The 20217-nt window shown below is 38.7% G+C and overlaps 1 protein-coding gene across 5 annotated transcripts in view; it reads left to right on the forward strand.

Annotated features, from left to right (window-relative positions):
- The window catches only part of ASTN2 (astrotactin 2), a gene marked incomplete at both ends in the record, with an annotated part of 976717 nt that overhangs the window by 376885 nt on the left and 579615 nt on the right, over positions 1 to 20217 (forward strand). For all 5 annotated transcript variants that reach the window (XM_080708339.1, XM_080708335.1, XM_080708337.1 and 2 more), the window contains one exon: positions 13552 to 13698. In XM_080708339.1, coding sequence (XP_080564465.1) covers positions 13552 to 13698 — 147 coding nt within the window. The remainder of the gene's footprint in view (positions 1 to 13551; positions 13699 to 20217) is intronic.

Genomic DNA, 20217 nt, shown 5'->3' on the forward strand with positions numbered 1-20217 from the left:
TGGCTTAAGAGACCCTGTTTCCAAATAAAAATATAAAATAGGTGTGGGAGTGTAACCCGGAGATATAGTGGTTTGCAGGAACCCCGGTACCACACAAAAAAATCCCCCAAAGTATGTATCATTGCTATTATTATTATCCTTGTCATTTATTCAATGCATTTTCTTTTTTAGATGACAAGCTCTATGTTTCGGTAATGCTCAAATGCAGGCCACCTGGCATGGGGAAGCTTTGTAGGGAATGACTGCATTGTGTGACATGTTTAGGTCAGAGCCCTGTTGTTCTTTGTCATCCTGAGATCCTGAGATTCGAATTGGAACAGACGACATGTGACACAAGAGTGAAGAAGGATATTGGGTTCTTATGAGTTACAATTGTAAGGTCAACTTCTGAGAGATAAGGATTCTCATGGATCTTCAAAAGCTGCTGTACATTAAACAAGTTGAGAAAAGTAGGAAGGGCAGAATATGGGGGCAGGGAATGTGTATTGTCAGTAGCAAGGAAAAGGACAGGCAAATATAACTGCACTAGAGAGTTTATGGACCATCAAACAAACTCCTATTTTTCATTATTTCTTAGATGCATCTGAGTGTTGAGAAAAGGAAGAGAGGAGGAGGGTAAGAAAAGATATGTGTCATTTTTTATAGCCACCTACATTCACCACAGTTCACAGGGTCTGAACAAGCTATAGAAGTTTAACAGGAAATTGAGCTTGCTGGTCAATAGGTCTCAGTTCATATTCCATCTCTGTCCCTAACTTGTTCTAAGAGTTTAGGCAAATCAATGAAATTTTCTGAACTTCTATTTCTCCCAATTTCAAGGAAAGCAACATAGCCTAGAGCTTATGGTAGTTATATAAAACAAGAAAAATTCTGTAGGTAAAGGACCCCACAACAGACATAATAAATACTAATTGCACAGTAGACATTATTCTCCTGTTCTTGTTTTTTATGGTTAGATATAGACTGTTCCCTGAAAGAGCTCATGTGCTGATGTTCAGAGTTTATAGGATTAAGTCATTAAGGTGGTAATTTCATCAGTAGATAAATCCATTCTAGTGATTTATTGCATGGTTACCTAGGCAGGCAGGATGTAGCCAGAGGAGGTGAGTCACTGGGGTTGTTGTCTTGGGAACTGTGTTTGTGTCCTTGAATCTTTTTGCTGGTTTTCTCTTTCTCCTGCCCCTCATGATGTGAGTGCTGAGCCCTTGCACTCTTTCAGCCTCCCGCTTCCATGCTATGAGCTCTACAGACTTCATGTGGCCTAACATAGACTGAACACCTGAAATCTCCAGAACTGTGAGCAAGTAAATCTTCTTTCCTCTAAGTTGTAGTGGTTAGGTGTTTTTAATCAAAGCAGTGAAAGTGCTGATTGAGACATTGCTCACACAAACCCAATGCCAAAGTCCACTGACATCATCTAAGAGAATAGAACAGTGACTTTTTCAGCAAGTTCCAAGAACAAAGAATTTAGGCATATGCCTTTCATGGAAATGAGTGGTTATTGGCCCTTATCTTTTTGTTGGCAGTGGGAACTTATAACAACTTCTTTGCTTTTTCTCTTAGCATTACTTTGCCCTTAGCTCATCTTTTCCACTCTCCATTCCACCATTGGTGTGTGCCGTGGTAAGTATTATACATGGTGACACATCTATGCACCCTATAGTTTACGAGGCCTCACATAGGAATCAGCTGCCAGTGTCTTGAAAATAATTTTTGTAAGTTAATACCAACTGATGATAACTCATGAATCCTAAACTCAGTTGCTACCCGTCCTTCTTCTCTCTTTCCCATTTATTTCTGAGCTCTTCTAGAACTTTATAAATTACTGATCATCTTCTGTACTGTTTTTTTATCTGCACACTGCAATTTTATCTGTTGAGTACAGCATCTTTTTTCTTCCCCTAATGCATTCCATCAGCCTGCTAAATATAAGTTGGATAGTCTTTAACCTCCTGAACTGGCCTCCTGTACCTGCCTCTTTTCCTTCTTAGTACTTATTTTCCTGTGAATTTAAAACTCTATTTTCTTCTAAAACTTGAAATAAGATGAGTACAGATACTGCAGCCAGACAAAATTGATGATGGAACTTTCATCCATCATTTACCTATAAGCTGTTAAGTCTCGATTTTTCCATTTTCAAATGGAGGTAATAATGCCAGCCTTTTTAGACTGCTAAGAAGTTTAAGTAGGATAATGTACATACAGTCTCTAAGACAGTATCTGCCACAGGGGCAACAGTTCACTATTGGGATGTGCTAATATTACTTACAACAACCTTTATATCAATGATTAAACTAGCTTATTGTTTTCCAACTTCATTCTACACAATGATGGTTATGTAGTATATTAATACTTTGGGAAAAATTAGGCTAAGTTATGCTAAAAAGAATTTAAATCATGCCTTTTTAGAGATTTTAACACCAGATATATACCCTGACACTTTCAGAGGGGAATACAGAACATTTCATGAACTGGTATTTTTTTTAACATCAGTCAGTTTTCTTTTTAAGATATATTTTGTTATGTGTGAAGTACTGCATTGGCCCTTTAAGGCATTTGATACTTTTGGGAATCAAGGGAGCAGGTGCACAATTTTGATTTTCTCCTCACCCCCAGCCAATGCAGCCTATGGTTTGTGCTTACAGTATAGTATTATGAAAAGAATGAGTCAGAGGATGTGGCTTCTACACCGTTATTCCTCAGTGTTTGAACATGAGTTCTCCATGAAGTCTCTGTTTTTTTCTTTGTCTGCTGGGGATAAAAATGATGCCTATTGCATAGTGTTTTGGTGAAGTGTGTTGAGATATCTAAAAGTGATTTTTGAACTAATAACTAAAAAAATATGACACTACCTGTTGCATTTTCACCATCCACATTTGTTGTCAAGATCTCCATTGTCACCACCTCGAGGTTACCTTAGGATCTCAAATTTGCAGATCTCAAATGTGCAGACTTGCCTGCCTGAAGCTGTTGCAGAGAAATCCAGATAGAAGATGTCTGTAGTCCTATTCGGTGTCCACTGCCAATGGCTTATTTTAAATGGGGTACCATGGTCTAAGACTGAATTATCAATGTGGTTCTTCTCCATGGATCAGAGCTACCAAAGCTGATCCCCAGTAATTTCACACATAATGACTGCCCCAGGTAGCCCAGGAAGACCAGGCAGTATTTTCAGGTGCCATAGGAAGAAGAGAAGCTACCAGCTAGATTGTCCTGTTTCCTTTTGTCACCTTTTTATTGTTATCTTCTGGTGCTAGGTTCCTTTGAAGAAGGTCAGCATTTGGTGGGACAGTGAGTCCACCTATGGTCACCATTGGTCCTCAGGGAAAGCCAAACTCTGCAGGCAGCGAGAATCATTGCTCGTATGCTCTTCAAGGACATCTAAAAGGAGGACAGGGAATGGGGAGGGCACCAACCACTGTGTGAATGTATGCCATTTTCAATATAATCTACATAAAAATAAAATAAAACAAAAGTTTGACAAGATTGTTGTGGGAGATATTGGTTATAAACTTGGATTTGGGAATCATGCATTTGCCAATTCAGCTTCATTACCTTTTGGCTTTCTGGCCTTTGCCAAGAGTCAGCCTCAGTTTTATCCTATGGCAAAGGTAGGCAATGATAGAAACCGTTTCATGAAGTTTCTGTGAATATAAAATGATATGCTGCATGAAAAGGTGTAGTTATATTTTATGGCACATAAGTTTTTATGAATGTTGGTGATGGTGATTATAAAAATGATGACATTCTTTACTAAGAAATGCCTCTTTAAACAATCTTTTAAAATACTTTTATTAATGCAATGTAATTATATATCATGGTGAAATTCAAAGTGATACAAACATACACGCACCCAGCACTTGATGTGTTTTCCTCCATATGCTGTTCAGGATTCTTCCCTCTCATGCATGTTAGTGAGACTGAAAGTAAAATTGTGTATGGAAATAATTTTATTTGAACTGTTTCCTTTCTCAATCTTCAGTTTTTTCTCTCCACCTTACTTTTTCAGTCCACTTCCACTATTTTACTTTTTTTCCCCTCGTTTGCCTGAAAATTTTTTTGCTTCCTATTTTTGTTCCTAGTTCCACATATGAGAGAAAACATAAAATTCTGATTTCTGATATTGTCTGTTCTCACTTAGCATATTATCCTCTAGTTCCATCCATTTTTCTGCAAAGGACATAATTTGCTCTTTTATGGCTGAGTAAAATTCTATTGTGTGTACATATTGCAATTTCATTATAGATTCATCTGTTGATGGACACCTACGTTGCTTCCATAATTTGGCTATTTGTGAATTGTGCTACTGTAAACATGGGTATGCCTGTATCACTATACCAAGGAGTGGTATGGATGGTTCATATGGTAGTTCTCTTCCTAGTCCTTTGAGGAACCTCCATGTAATCTCCATAGTGGCTGTACTATTTTTTCACTTCAACAAAAGTGTATAAGATTTCCTTTTTTCCACATCATCATCCTCATTTATTGTTTGTATTTGTAATGATTTTCATTCTAGTTGGAGTTAGATAGAATATCATTGTAGTTTTTATTTGAATTTCTCTGACTACCAATGATAGTGAATATTTTTTCATATGTTTGTTGATCATTTTTATTTTCTATTCTGATAAGTGTCTATTCACTTCAGTAGCCCATATTAATTGTGGTTTTTGGTACAATGTTTTTATTTCATTCCTTATATATTCTAAATATTAGTCTTCTATCAGAAAAATATCTGGTAAAGATTTTCTCCCAATCTGTAGGCTCTCTCTTTATATTCTTGATTGTATCCTTAACTGCACAGAAGCTAAGAAGAGTCAGCCTTTACATAGTATTATAAATAGACTTAAAATATGACATTAGAGAGAGAAAGCTACCAGGATTTAGTCTATAGGACAAAAATCATAAAGTAACTCAATTACCACCTTAACTGACTAAATAGCTGCCCTAACGAGGCAGTAATAAAGGCATCCTATTTAACTTGGTGCACAGAGTGAGATTCTAGAGCTGTTTGGACATTAAGCAGAGAAGAATGGCTGTTTTTAAGGGTTGAGTTTACTGTTTCTGGAAGCATGCGAACAGGAGCTGAGTGGACATTTGCACAGATCTTATAAAGGACAAACCTATGGAAAATGAGAGGTTGGGAAAACTGCATATCATTTAGAAGATACTATGGATTTGAGAGTGCCAAGGTAAAAGAGCATGAAAAACTAGTTCATGACAGAGATGGAGTGGGGAGTTATAGATTCAAGAGAATAGGATAAAGGAAAAGACCCTTTATATTGCAACATTACCCGACAATGTATGGACAGCCCAGATATAGAACATAGGCTGAGAATATGGGGCTGCTGGAGAAAGCCACAATTTCAAATGCTCTTTCTTCCCGCCTCCCACATGACATTTGCCCTCATCAGTCAGTGTGTCCTAATTTTAGTTTTCAGAAATCCAGCAGAGGAACAAAGAGATTCTGGAGCTTAGGTGCTGCAAGGATTCTACATGGCACTTGACAAAGTCAATGAGGCACTTGAATGATCCACCCTTGTCACACTGATCCACAGGCAGATTGGAGCTTTTGGAGTGATTTCTGACCAAACAGGGACCAACTCTTACCTGAAAAAGTGAGCAGATGCATTTGGCTAGGGAAAAAAAAAAAAAAAAAAAAAAAAAAAAAAACAACACAATAATGTTCCAATACTGACATCTCTTGGTAGAAATAGAAACAACACATAAGCATTCATTCATTCATTCACTCACTCATTCATTCATTTATGCAAAAGATACTGATTGGACACCTAGTATATTCAAACATGGTATAAGCATGGGACTTAATAGACGGGCACACTGTATGGTGCCTGTCATAGAGTAGATGCCCATTATATTCCTTATTGAGTGAACTAATTTCAGATAAAGATATTGAATTTTGGAGGAGTAAGCTGACTCATCCACAGGGGCGAGGAACTAAGCATAAAAGCTAGAATTCTGTCATGGGCAACAGTACCACATGTCCTGCTGTGGCTCATGTAGATGTCCAGTGTTAGGCACTGAGGTTTTGAGAAACTGAGAGCTCTCTGAGCCTCAGGTATGCATCAGGCACAGTGCTTAGTACTGTTATTAGAATGTTCCTTTTAACTCACATAGCTTCTGTACTAGTTAGGGACAATAATGGCCATTTTATAGACTGAAAAACTGTGGCTCTAAGAATTTTTGTAGCTTGCCAAAAGTGAAACAGCTATTAAATTGACCCTTTTAGAAGCAAAGTCTGGCTTCTTCCTTCTAAACAGTCTTTCTGCCTCCCAAACTTCTCTACTCTGCTGTTTTGAGTTCCTGGAATCCATGCGTCTCACCCCAAAGCCATTTGGAGAAAGAAATTACTCCTCAACATAGAAACTAGCCTTTTCTCCCTCAGGCATATCAGGAAGAAAGAATCAATGGGAGCGTAGTAACTTTAAGTTTTGCATGCACGATGGGCTGATGGGGTTAGATGTATTTTCTTCATTGTAAAAAGTGATTGATTCAATTCCAAATTTAACTTAAATTTGATTTTCTTCTCTCAACCTGGCATTTTCAAACCAAGAATCAATCAAACCCCAAATTATAGTCAGTATGCGGATCAACAATGCCAAGCGATTTCCGGTTGAATTTCTCAAGCAATGTATTTTATGCCACTCTCTTCTGCCACAAGAGGAGTTAAGGGGTAAGAGAGCGGGGAAATGCAAGGAAAATTCGATTATTAACTTTTCCCAGTCCCAGAAATCAATATACTCTGTAGAATTGTATATTCCCACAGCACAGCTCATTCCCCTGCCAGCCATGGAGAGGTGACTGCAAACAGGGATTTGAACCAAGGACAGCTGTGACCTTAGCCATCTGCAGATGCTTAATGTTCTGATCTGGAACTTTTGTTTATTGATGGTGGTTTGAGGTTTATTGTTTGTTTGTTTATTTGGATATTTGCTTTTGTTTCCCTTGCCAATTACATACATAATCTTAGTTTGTCCTCACACTAATTCTGAAAGTTCACTTTTCTCATTTCACAGATGGAGATGTTTTGGCTAACTAGGGTTGGATCCACTGGCAGGTGTCATACAGAGATTTCTGTGGGTAAACCAGGATTGGAACATACATATGTCTGTCTCCAGAGGCCATGCTTTCTTGCAGCTAGATGATGGCATCCTGTGGCCCTTATTTTATGATTAAGTGGGAAGTAGTATTATACAGGGTAAAGGATAGAGCAGTTTTGGTTCTAATCCAGTCTCTGATACATATAAATTGAATGACCTTAGACAAGGCATTTCATTGCTCTGCACTTCTAGGTAAAATGTAGATAGTAGAAACACTTTGCCATAGGATGAAATGTGACCTCCCCCCACTTCCCAATGTAAGCCGCAAAGACATTGACTGTTTTGTGCACTATCATTCCCCTCCCTGCCTAGAAGAGTTCCCAGAACGAGTTGATGTTCACTGAAGATTGGTTGGATAGATGATTACATGCCTAGACACAGTGCCTGGATAATAGTCAGCATTCAACAAATGGAAGTCCCCTTTACTGCTTCTTGCAATGACAGTGCACTGACAACCTGCATGGAGAAGGAGGAGGTATTATAGGATATTTTCTAGCTTGCTCCTGTCTACACCTCCTACTCAGAGCTAAGTGCTAATGCTCAGTTCCCTGGGCCAGGAACTCTTATGAATTCACCTTTATTTGAATACCACTGTGAAGTTTCCAGTTGCCATGGCAACTCCCCAAACCCCAGTAGCTGCTCCATGGGCATCTGTTCTTGGAGCAGACTCTACCTGTGTGCATTCTTTCTCTTGGACTTCAGAGACAACCATGGAGATTCAGACATTCTTTAAGTAAATGATTGCCCAGAATGCTGTAACTCCTTCCCTCTTCCTCTTCTTACGTCCCTCCCTTTACCGTCTACTCTCTTTGATTTCTGCTCATATAAAGAAAAATTTAGTTCTTAACATGTCCTGATAATGTCTGGACAAAGTGATAAATAAGTCCTGGATACTACCCTTAATGTAGAGACAGATACCTATAAGTGTTTTGAAAATTATCATTTATCAAGGGCCTACTAGGAGCCAGAAATGTGCTAAGCATTTGACATTGACTGTCTTATTTAGTTCTTCTTTAATTCAGAGGATATGACATTTTGTTACTATTTTCTTGGTGAAGAACTGAGTCGGTAAACTAATATGACCTCACCCACCATACATACACATTGACTCCTAAAGACATTAGATGACTGAGCTAGTCCAGGCAGAGTCCTGAGAGAGCATGAGCATTCCCATTTCTCCTTCTTAGTTATCTTCCCCCAGATCAGAAATCAGCCCTGCACATCCCAGGTGCCTTTTATTTTTTTAAATAATTTTATTGGTGCATTGTAATCATTTTAATGTAGTACAAGATGGAAGAGACATACATGCACACATTACTCATCTAGCCCTTCCCCAATTCTTACCTATTTGCTCTCCCATCCCTCTTTCTTGTGTTTGTCTTACTGATTAATTGATATGCTTTTTAATGTACATTATGTACATCATGGAATTTCCCTTTTCTCTCTCCCATCTTCCTCAGTTAGATTCCCTTATTTTCTCAACTATGATTTCTTCTTCCTCATCTAGAATTTTTCCTATGACTCTTTTTCTCCCTATCTTCTTCATATTAGGGAAAGTATCCAACTTTTTACTTTTTAATGAATGACTCATCTCATTTAGCATAATGTTCTCCAGTCCTATCCATTTCCCTGTAAATGATGTGATTTTGTTCTTCTTTATGGCTGAGTAAAATTCCATTGTGTACATATCCCATAGTTTTGTAATCCATTCATCTGTTTATGGACATCTTGGCTGGTTCCATAGTTTGGCAATTGTGAATTGTGTAGCTATGAACGTAGATATTCATGCATTAATTTGGTAGTTTGGTTTTTATTATTTTTGGTAGATACCCAGAAGTGGTATTGCTGGATCATATGGTAGATTCTTTTCCATTCTTCTGAGGATCCTCAATACTGTTTTCCAAAGTGGTTGCAATAATTTGCAATCCCACCAACATTGTATTAGAGTTCCTACTTCTCCATGTCCTTGCTAACATTTGTTGTTATTTGTGTTTTGAATGATTGACATTCTAATTAGAGTTAGGTGAAATCTCAGGGTAGTTTTGATTTGCATCTCTCTGATTGCTAATGATGTTAAGCATTTTTTCATATATTTATTGGCCATTTGAATTACTTCTTTTGTGAAATTTCTGTTTACTTCACTTGCCCATTTTTTGATTGGGTTGTTTTCTTCCCTGTGAGTTTCTTGAGTTCTCTGTATATTCTAGATATTAGTACTCTATAGGAAGAATAGCTGACAAAAATTTTCTCCAATTTTGTAGGCTCTCTCTCTGTTGAGGTTCTTGGTAGTTTCCCTTGCTGTGCAGAATATCTTCAGTTTAATGCAATCCCATATATTAATCTTCCTTTTAATTTTGTGTGTCCACTTGAAAATCAGACCAGAGATCTTGCAGCTCCTTGAATAGAGCATAGGTCCAACACTTTAACACAGAGGCACAGGTAAAACTTTCCCAGGTGACCTTTCTTATGGTTAATTAGTGAAATAAATGTCTTAGTCTCATGTATTTCCACTGCTGTATGGGCCAGAAATGAGAAATGCTTTCTCAGGAGTCTACAGGGTGTTATTTACCATACCTCACTACTTGGCTTTCATTCCCTAGTGACAACATCTTCTACCTACCTTCTATACATCATCTTCTGAACCTGTTTCACCTTCCCAGGGATTTTCCATGGCAGACTTGTGCTTCCATATTCCTTTCCCCAGAGTGGACTGTATAGGAATTTAAGTGGAAACAGTACTGCCAATAATTGCTATTTGGGAGGGGTTTGTTACATAACTAGGCTTAGACTAATATTTGACTTTTTAAGGTGATATCAATGCATAATATCAGCCCTTAGTCCATCTTATTTCTAGTGCAAAACTTATGATGTTATCTTGTTTGTCACTGAAATATATTATCAGAGTTTGAAACAGCTTTTTGTGGCACTAAAAAGATAAAACTTATTACTTTTATTCCTGTGGTCTTTTTAGGTTTTATGAATTTCCCTTGTCCTGACACCAGAACCATCTTATTATTTAATATAGTCTTGCATTTAACATTTATTTTACAACTATAACAGCTGCAAATGTATGAATAGTTCCTACTGTTCTATGTATTGTCTCAGAACTGGGAATAAAGGCAAGGATCCTTTTTTAAAACTAACCAACTTCTAGTTCCCAAACAGTGAGCTGTCCATGAGAGACCCAAAGATAGAAAAGATGGGATATCTCCCCTGAAGCAGCTTACTGCTCATTAATAAAATGTAAATATTCACATAACAATCTCAGAGTAGGCTGTTTTAAGGGCTTGTTATTATTTGAAAGTAAAATGTCCCTCAGACCTTATGCGTTGGAGGCTGCCATTCTCAGAGGTGGATCCTCGGGGGTGTGTCTTTGGGAACTATGTATGTTCCTAGCTCCGTCTTTTCACTTCTCTCTGCACCGAACATGACCATCATGCTCTAAGGAGCAGTAGCCTCAGCTCCTGCTTGGCAGCTGGTGTAAATGGACTGACTGTACATATGGGCTGAAATCCTCAGATTGATGAGAAAATAAATGTTTCTCAAAGTTTTGTGTGACTCCGTTGTTTATGTGACAGTGGTGAGAATTGCTGGGGTTTAGCCCTAGCAAGAGACGAAGTTCATGTGTTGGTGAGAGGAGAGTAGAGGTCGAATGAAAGAAGATTTGTCACATGAGACCAGGTTTAAGCTTCTTTTCTTTAGGAGATTATATATATATATATATATTATATATTTTTTTTTTGGGGGGGGAGCAGAAAGCAAAGGCATAGCCATGCGAGTAGGAACTCCAAGGACAAGAAAAGTTTTTTATAGACTTTAGGGCAGGGTGCCATACATTTAAATAATCATAGAAAGTATGCTTTGTCTTATTTTGTAAGGCTGACTTGAACTTAATCTTATATATTGGTTTAAACTAAGGTCAGTTTGAACTTAATCTTTGGCCTAAACTTTATTTTTGGTAAAAAATCTTTGTTGCCTGAGTCTCTCACAAGCCACTGCCCATCAGTTTAAGTTATGTTTATTTTATAAAATTTTAATTATATATATATATATATATATATATATATATATATATATATATATTTAAATAATCCTAAAATAATATTTTGAAGAAGGAAATGCTAAACTTACATCATGGGGGATCTACACCTTTGTGGGTCCACTGATCGAGCTCTCAAGATCTGCATGAGATGCTGTAGCAGAGAATGTTGATTAAAACAGGCCCTTGTTCCATTGGAGCCCCCTAATATGGCCATGACTGTTGGCATTCTTTTTGTTTGGTCAATATTTGTGTCATGTTGGTTGATAATATTGCTGATATCATTTTCTAAAAATGATCATGAATTTACTACCAAATGCCAGACACTGAGGGATATATTGGTGAGCAAACACAGGGGGATATATTGGTGAGCAAATGCCACTGAGATTTTCTCAAGGAGCTTACTTTCTAGACAGTAGATCTTATTGTCTGGAGAAAGGCATTTGGAAGAACACAAAGGATGTGGTAATTCACCTACCTAGAACATGAGAGATTTATGATATGGTGGATCTCAGATAGTGATGGAAAGGGAAACAAGGAAAGAAGCGAACCTCTATCCAAAGAAACAATGCCTGCACCAATATGAACTTGATGGTGAGTTTGGCCGGCTCTGAGTCAGTTCAGCTCTGCCAGCATCTTGTTCATGAATCTTGGATTTCAGTCCATATGCACAGTCAGTCCATTTGTACCAGCTGCCAAACAGGAGCCGAGGCTACTGGTCCTTAGAGCATGATGGTCATGGTCGGTGTAGAGAGAAGCAAATGGAGGGAGCTAAGAACATCTGTGCACAAGAGGTATGAATGCAGGCAGTCGTCATGAGGGCTGCAGACACCAGGCTAATGAGTGTGGTTACTGTGCTCAGTTACTGTGAAACTGCTCAAGGGGTTCCATCAGGGTGTGCAGTGGACAGATAAGCCTGCATCTCTCTTATCCCACAGCAGACAGACAATAGATGAAGGGAAATGTGAAAATGCTAAGGACATAGAATAAATAGGGCAGTATGACTGGTATTTTATTATTATCTTTTGATACTGGAAATTGAACCCAAATCATTCTTCCTCTGAGCTACATACCCAGACTTTTTAACTTTTTATTTTGAAACAGAGTCTTGTAAGTTGTCCAGGGTCTTGCAAAGTTGCTGAACTGGCCTGGAACCTAAGATTTACCTGTTTTGTTTTTTTTTTTTTTTGTGTGTGTGTGTGTGGTTATTATTATTATTATTATTATTATTATTATTATTTTTGGTTTTGTTAAGAAAGAAACAAGAAGATAAAAAAATAACATCTCAGTGTCTGGCCATCTACAGGATGGTACTTGAATATGCAGAGGAGCTCAGGAAGAAGAGGGGATTCTAAGGAGATGATAATCTTCCCACTTTTGGACAGATGATATTTGACACATTTATAGGATAGCCATAGAGAGATGTCCAGGAGGTTTGGGGGAAAGGCTTGCTCTAAAGGAGACTAGAAAGTAGAAGGAATTTCGTAGCTATTGCCTCAAAGCTGATAATCAAAACCTTGAATGCAAATGTAAAGAGCAAATTCTAAAACATGAAAAACAAAGAGAAGCTCAGACCTCTTTGCCTGCCCAGTGCACTGCTAGCCATGTAGAACCAATCTGCTTATCCCACTGCATCCATAAAATTGTCCTTAATTTTCTCAGTACAAAAGCCCCCTCTCTACACTCTTCCACCTCATGTAGATCTTACAGTTTATCTTCGAATCTAATTAGCTTTGGATAGGCTTTCTCTTTACTCCTAGCCTGTACATTCCTACAGAAGGGGCTAATGTTATTGTGGTCCATATACTTTTCACAAAGTAGGTGCTCAGTAAATGTGCATAAAAAATGATTGGAGCTGGCTAATTTCTACCTATCTGTGAAACTCTTCCACATGACAGGCATCATAATATATTATGTCCTGTAATCATGCCTGCAATCTTGGGATATGCATCATCATACACATAAGGGATCTGAGCTTTGGAGAATGTTGCTATGCATGAGGGCTAAAGCCCAACTTTGAATTACCTAACTTGAAAGCACACACATATTCCACAAGGCCCTGAAAAATTCAGCAGCCTATTGTCTCCCAACTTCTTTCTAGAGTCAGTAGAGAGTTTAATATAATCTAACTACTATCAAGAATGACTCACCAAATAGAAGAGGGCAAAGAGTGAGAACTGGCACAATTTTCAGGAAGCATGTCTCCTTTTAATTTACATAAAGAAACAATAAGCTCATTTTGCAGAGGTAGACCAAGGCCCAAGAAGGGGCTGCAGAATTTGGAAAATATGAGGGTGATATTTTTCCTTCTTTTTTCAGATTCCATTTGGATTCTCCAGCTCCATATCATCCCATTTCTTCCCCTCATGGAGCTTTGTGTCTCTGTATTACTAGGTTTGCTGAAAAGCCCAGTGAACAAGACAGCCCTGACACTGATCGCTGTGAGCTCCTGCATCCTGGCCATGGTGTGCGGCAGCCAGATGTCCTGTCCACTCACCGTGAAGGTGACCCTGCACGTGCCCGAGCACTTCATTGCTGATGGTAAGAGCCAGCTCCAAAGATGCCCCACAACTACTCAGCACTTTGCTCCTTAGGTTGGTCCAGTATTTCCATGCATGGCCCAGCCTCAGAATGCTCTTGTATATATTACAGAGGAAAGAGAAAAAGCAGCGTTGACAGGCTTGGATGAACCCCTTATCATTTTAAATCCTGGATTATTAAAATTAAAGATTGCTTTTATTGTATGTATAAAGATAAGATTTGCTAAATGTAGAAAATATTCAGATGCTAGTACAGAAAAACTGAGCTACTTTGGAGCACCTACTGCTTCTTATTACATGTATGTGGATCCTAGTCCAAATTCAACATGTTCCCCCAGGGGTGTTCTCTAACTAAAAGCATGTGACAGGGACGAATGCATGAGTTTTACTGGAATTTCCTGAATGTGCTGGAGAATATTCATATCTCATTCCCTGTAAATGTTGAGGCGTCTTACATTCTACCATTTATTCTTCATCCAATTAAATTGAATTAATGAGACACTATAGTCAGCATGGTCATTAGCAAAGCATGGTCCAAGAAACTGATTAAGGTGCCTGATATCTATTGCTAAAATGCCCTCCAGAAAAGTCATTTCAGTTTACAGCCTCCAGCAGGGTATGTTGGCGCCTGTTTGCCCAAACTTTTGTCCTCATTTGGTATTACTATCTTCAAATGTGTCATCTTCAAATGTAAAAAGTTTTGCAAAAACACTAAAAAGTCCATTTTAAGTATGCATGCTAATGAATATATATATTTTTTTTCTCACTTTTTTAATGTATACATATTTTTTGTGGTCTTAGAGATGGAACCCAGGGTCTTCTTCCTCCAAGCTACACTCCTGACCTATTTTATATTTTATTTTGAAACAGGGTCTCACTAAGTTGCTGAGAGCCTGACTAAGTAGCTGAGGCTGGCTTTGAACCCATGTGATCCTCCTGTCTCAGCCTTTCAAGCACTGGGATTACAAGTATGTACCACCAAGCCTGGCTTACATCTTTCTTTTTTTGTGTGTGTATGCAGTGCTGGAGGGGGAGCCCAGGGGCTTTTCTGGGATATACGCCCAGACCTATTTTATGCTTTATTTTGAAACAGGGTCTCACTAAGTTGCTGAGAGCCTCACTAAGTAGCTGAGACTGGCTTTGAACCTATGTGATCCTCTTGCCTCAGCCTACCAAGCTCTGGGATTATAAGTGTGCGCCACCACGCCTGGCCATCTTTCTTTTTTTAATGTACATGTTGTAATAAGGATTGAATCCAAGAACATTCTACCTCTGAGATACATCCTCAGCCCTTTTAATTCTTTGTTTTGAAACAAGGTCTCATTAGATTAGTGAGAGTCTTAGTACTTGCTGAGGCTGTCCTCAAACCTATGATCCTTCTGTCTCAGCATCCCAAGAACTGGGAATGTTGGTGTGCACCACCATGTCTGACTCAAATGTACACATCTCAGACTGAATATGTATTACCTATGAAGCCATCACTATAAATAATGCAATGAACACAACTATTACCTCTGGAAGCTTCTTCTCTTCTTTTTTTGTGATAAGAACATTTAACCTAAACTAACATAGGAGTCCAACTAGCTAAAACCAAAAAAAACATCCCCAACACCTCAGGAATTTCTCTCAAACCTCCTTCCAGTTCATGTTCTTCAGAGATAACAAACTATCTACCTCTGTTGTTTTGAACATCAGATGTCCTCCAGACCTCATGCTCTGGAGGCAGCCATGATCAAAGGGAGCCTTCTGGGGTGTGGCCTCTGAAGGCAGAGCATGGCTGGGGATGGGTCTCTAGGGATGTGGGCTTGGAGGCTGTATGTGTCTATTGCTCTCTTCTTGGTATCACGCCCTGAGAACCTATAGCCCCAGCTCCTGTTGGGGAGTAAATGGAATATATACAGTGAAATCTGCAGACCTATAAGCAAATAGACCTTATTCTACATTTTGTGGCTGTCAGGTGTTAGACCAGAGCAGTGAGAATGCTGATTGAAACAGCCTTCTATCGCCATATTGGTATGATTAATTTTTAAAAAGCTTTTTTATTGCATATATACAGAATGTTTTAAGATCCTTCCCCACCGTTAGTCAGCCTTATCTCAATGTAACTCAATTTTATCCCCATGTTTTTAAGTTAAGATGTTCAACCTTAGGACCATCTCATTAGTATGTTTTGGCCAGAGAAAAGTGGAACTTTTATTCACTTTCTCTGGAACACTTTTACTCCTATTAATGCATCCCCCAATTGCTCCCATTTCACTGTAGTAAACAAATCAGCCCCTACTTGTTTTCCACTTGGACTGCAAACAGACTGAGCATGCTTTACATCATGCTTGTTCCACATTGATTTTCAGACCTATATACAAATCTTGTGATCAATCCCTCTCAAATCATATGCGTACCAAAGACAGGTGAGCATGTGCACAAGATGGCAGCAGAATGACAAAGGGAGGCACGTGAAACAAACTTTATGGGAGCAAGTAGGCAGAGATGTTCATAGAGCTCAGAGCTGGAAGAATTACCAGACCCGAGGATGGCTGGGACACAGGAATGGAAGTGAATGAATGATGAACACACTAAAAGGCACATCCCTGCCTGCTCTGCCCCACCACTCACTGCTCATTAACTGTTAAACGTCAGGCTTAAAGATATTCACACTTTATTTATTTACATAGATGTAGAAATGGAAGTCCTTAGAGGTTGCCTCAAGGTAATGTTAAAATACTTTAATGGCTAAGTCTTCAGGTGTTAAATGATACAAATGTGTATTAAAATATGTTTTATATTTGTTTACCACATTACCAAAAGAATGGTAAATCCCCTCTACTGTTTGGTTTCTTCGCCTATCAACTGGTTGTAAAGGTACTAATACTTAGCTTGTAGGAATATTGATAGAACTACATTTCTTCTGTTTTTTCCAAGTTCAGGTGCCTTTATTCATTTTTATTGGTGCATTGTATTTATACATCATAATGAGGTTAAAAGAAAACTTGTGTAGACATAGTCCTCATCACCCAGCCAGCCCTCACCCAGTCCCCACCCCACTCCTTCCCCATCCCTCCCTCCCATGCTTGGCCTAGTGGTTGACTACAATATGAATAAGTACATTGTGTGCTTTAGAGAGTTTCCTTCTTCCCCTTTCCCATCCCCACAGTTAGGTTGCCTTGTTTGCTTCTCTATAGGATCTCCTTTTCTATGTTTATAAAATTCTCAGCTAGCATACAGCTGAGAAATAGCAAAATCAGAGTCATCTAAAAGAGCTACAAATGACCTTAATGTCTTAGAAGTATGGATAAAATGTGCTGCATTTAAGAGATGCACTTTTCATTGGCCTCTTAATACTGTCTGCTGACCTTTATTATAGATTTGATGTTTTATAACTGGCTGTGGTCTTGTCTGTTTCTGCTTCTAAACTGGAATATCTCTGAGGGTAGCAATTGAGTCACTTGGAGAAATTTTATTTCTGATGACATATACAGCGCTTGGCCCAGATGAATAGTCTACAAATTATACATTGAGCAAATTACTACTGTCTGAATTAAAGTAGAATTGTTAATTGGTAAGATTCTTCTACTGAATATCTAAGTACAATTGAAGATCAAAAAAACTAAGGCAGATGATACATGGAGAGTAAAAAGGTTTTTAAATGATATCTGTGAGTCAAGTGTAGAGATACATGACTGTAATCCCAATACTTTGGAGACTGAGATAGAAGATTGCAAGTTCAATACCAGCCTCTGCAATTTAAGAACACTCTTAGCAACAAAGCTAGACCCTGTTTTAAAAAAGTACTGAGAGTATAACTCAGAAGTAAAATACCTCTGGATTAGATCACAATAACACACAAAAAAATATTATCTGCAATTTGTTCCAATCAGGAATGGGAATACAAAGATACAGATATAACTGTCGTGAAACACAAAATTGACACACTCACAGATTCTGGACACAGTATTTGTAGCACACCATGCAGAGCCTTACTTGATGTAATGTTCTGCTGAGGAATGAGTGTTAGTTAAATTGGATAAGTTTGGGTTTAGACCTCAGTTTCATTATTTATGTTCTGAGAAGCACAAGGGATACCATATAATTTTTATTTTTTATTTGTCTCATATATAAAAGGAGGATTATTTTGAAACTAATAAATGGCATAATGTGTAAAAACTGTCTAGTTATAAAGAATAGCCTTAATCTTAAAACAATCCATAGAGAAAAAGAATTCAGAAGCTGAGGTTTGGCAAGTCAATTAGATACAGGAAATGGAACAGGTACATTTAGCTACTCTCAGTTGAATGGAATTGAGATTATATGATATGCCTCACTCGAGATGTCAGTGACTTTTCCATTTATAGATGTTAATACATGGAGATCCTAAGCCTTCAGAGCATCACAGGAATCCAAGAGCAGCCATTCCTTGCAGTCCGGTGGAAGTCTGTCTGGAAGTTCCTCAGTATGCCCACAATGATACCTGTGGTAGAAGCTCTGTATGGACTTCTTATTCCCCCAAGAACTCTCCAAAGTGATATTTATTACCTACATATGACAGATAAGGGAACTGGGACTTGAACAGGACAGAATCCAGTCTTCTGTAGGGGTAGAGAATGGTCTAGAAAAGAACACTCTTTTATTCATTAGAGGAGTAGGGGTCCTAATTCTGATCCCTGGAGATCTGAGGCTGATCATAGGGAGATAAAAGAAAAAACAATGATAGTGGCTATTTTTCTGGATCCCCATTATCATTTGGCATTAATAGATATTTATTATTATATTGCTATTTATCATAAATGTAATCACTAACATAGATGGAAAATGTACAATTCAATGATAATTTACATATACTTATACACTCAGATCATATCATATGCCTGCTAAGACCATTGAGGTTTAAAGAAAACAAAATCATAATGAGGCCTGTCAGGATACGCCCAGCTTGTGTCAAATAGAAGGAGCTTCATGTGAGACCAGGCTTCCCAAGGACTAATGCCATGGTAACATCCATCCTTTCTCACCTTCCCCTAGAGCTGCAGGCTGCCAAGGTGCAGGACCTATTCTCAGCTCCCAGAGTAGTTAGCCAGTCTTACACATGAGCTTTCCATGGTGCTGGAACATTATTTGGGGCTGAGTAATGGGTTTCGTCTTCAGGAAGAAAATGAATTCTGACCTTGTGTTACTGCATAGTTATACTTGAAGCTTACTGCTCATTATAGGGAAAAGGTCAGTCCAACATAGCACTTGTCCAGAGCCCAGCTGGCAGAAGCAGTATGTACTGACACAGACCCCATCTAAGCTCTTGGCAAATCTCATTTCTTCTCTTTTTCTGAGCTTCTTCAAGGCCTCCAGTGGCTTTTTGTCCTGCTAAGCACACATTAAAGACATGGAACATACTTGCATATAAACTTAATGAATTTAGCATTGTTTATCAAAGTGAGATCTATAAATTATTTACATTTGTCTGATAATCCTCAGAACTAGTTAATCAGATTTTCAGAGTAGAACCTAGGTATTAATATTCTTTACAAGAGCTGTGTGTGATAATATACACCTATAAGCCGAATATTTAGGAGGCAGAGACAAGAGGATTGCAGATTCAAGATCAGTCTCAAAAACTTAGCAAGACTTTCAGAAACCCAGTGAGACCCTTGTTTTAAAATAAAATAGAACTGGGTTGGAGGTACTGTGCGCTTGGGTTCAAGCCCCAGTACCAAGAAAAGAATCTTTAAAAGAGCTCTTTGTGGTCCCTTAAAATAATTTTTAGAGACAGAGATATCAATGTATCTTTAAGTGTTACCTTCTTTCTATATAACACATCTCATCACCCCTTCACTCCTTAAGATGCCTTGGAAGAGTCGGGTATTAGTGGCACACTCTTGTAATCCCAGCATTTGGGAGACTGAGCCCGGAGGATCTTGTTTCTCAGACAGCCTCAGCTTCTTAGTGAGGCCCTCTACAACTTAGTGAGACCCTGTTTCAAAATTAAGAATAAAAAATAGAACAGGGGGTGTAGCTCAGAGATCAAATACCCCTGAGTTCCATCCCCAGACTCGGAGGGAAAAAAAATCCCTTGGGATTAGCAGAAGGGTTTTTATTTTTTATTTTTTGGTTGTACTGGGAATGGAACCCAGAGGCTTTTTACCTCCAGGCCATACTCCCAGACCTTTTTTACATTTTATTTGGAAACAGGGTCTCACTAAGTTGCTGGAAGCCTCACTGAGTAGCTGAGGCTGGCTTCGAACCCGTGCGATCCTCCTGTCTCAGCCTCCCAAGCATGGGAATTATAAGCATGCGCCACCACGCCCGGCAACAGCAAAAGGGTTTTTGATAAAAGTATTTTGTGAGCCGGGCGTGGTGGCGCAGGCTTGTAATCCCAGCATTCGGGAGGCTGAGACCGGAGGACTGTGTTTGCGGACAGCCTCAGCTACTTAGTGAGGCCATCTGCAACTCAGTGAGACCCGGTTTCAAAATAAAGAATAAAAAATAGTGCAGGGGATGTAGCTTGGAGGTTGAATGCCCCTGGGTTCCATCC

This window comes from Muscardinus avellanarius, assembly GCF_963383645.1.
Source record: "Muscardinus avellanarius genome assembly, chromosome: 13".
Taxonomy (NCBI): Eukaryota; Metazoa; Chordata; class Mammalia; order Rodentia; family Gliridae; genus Muscardinus; species Muscardinus avellanarius.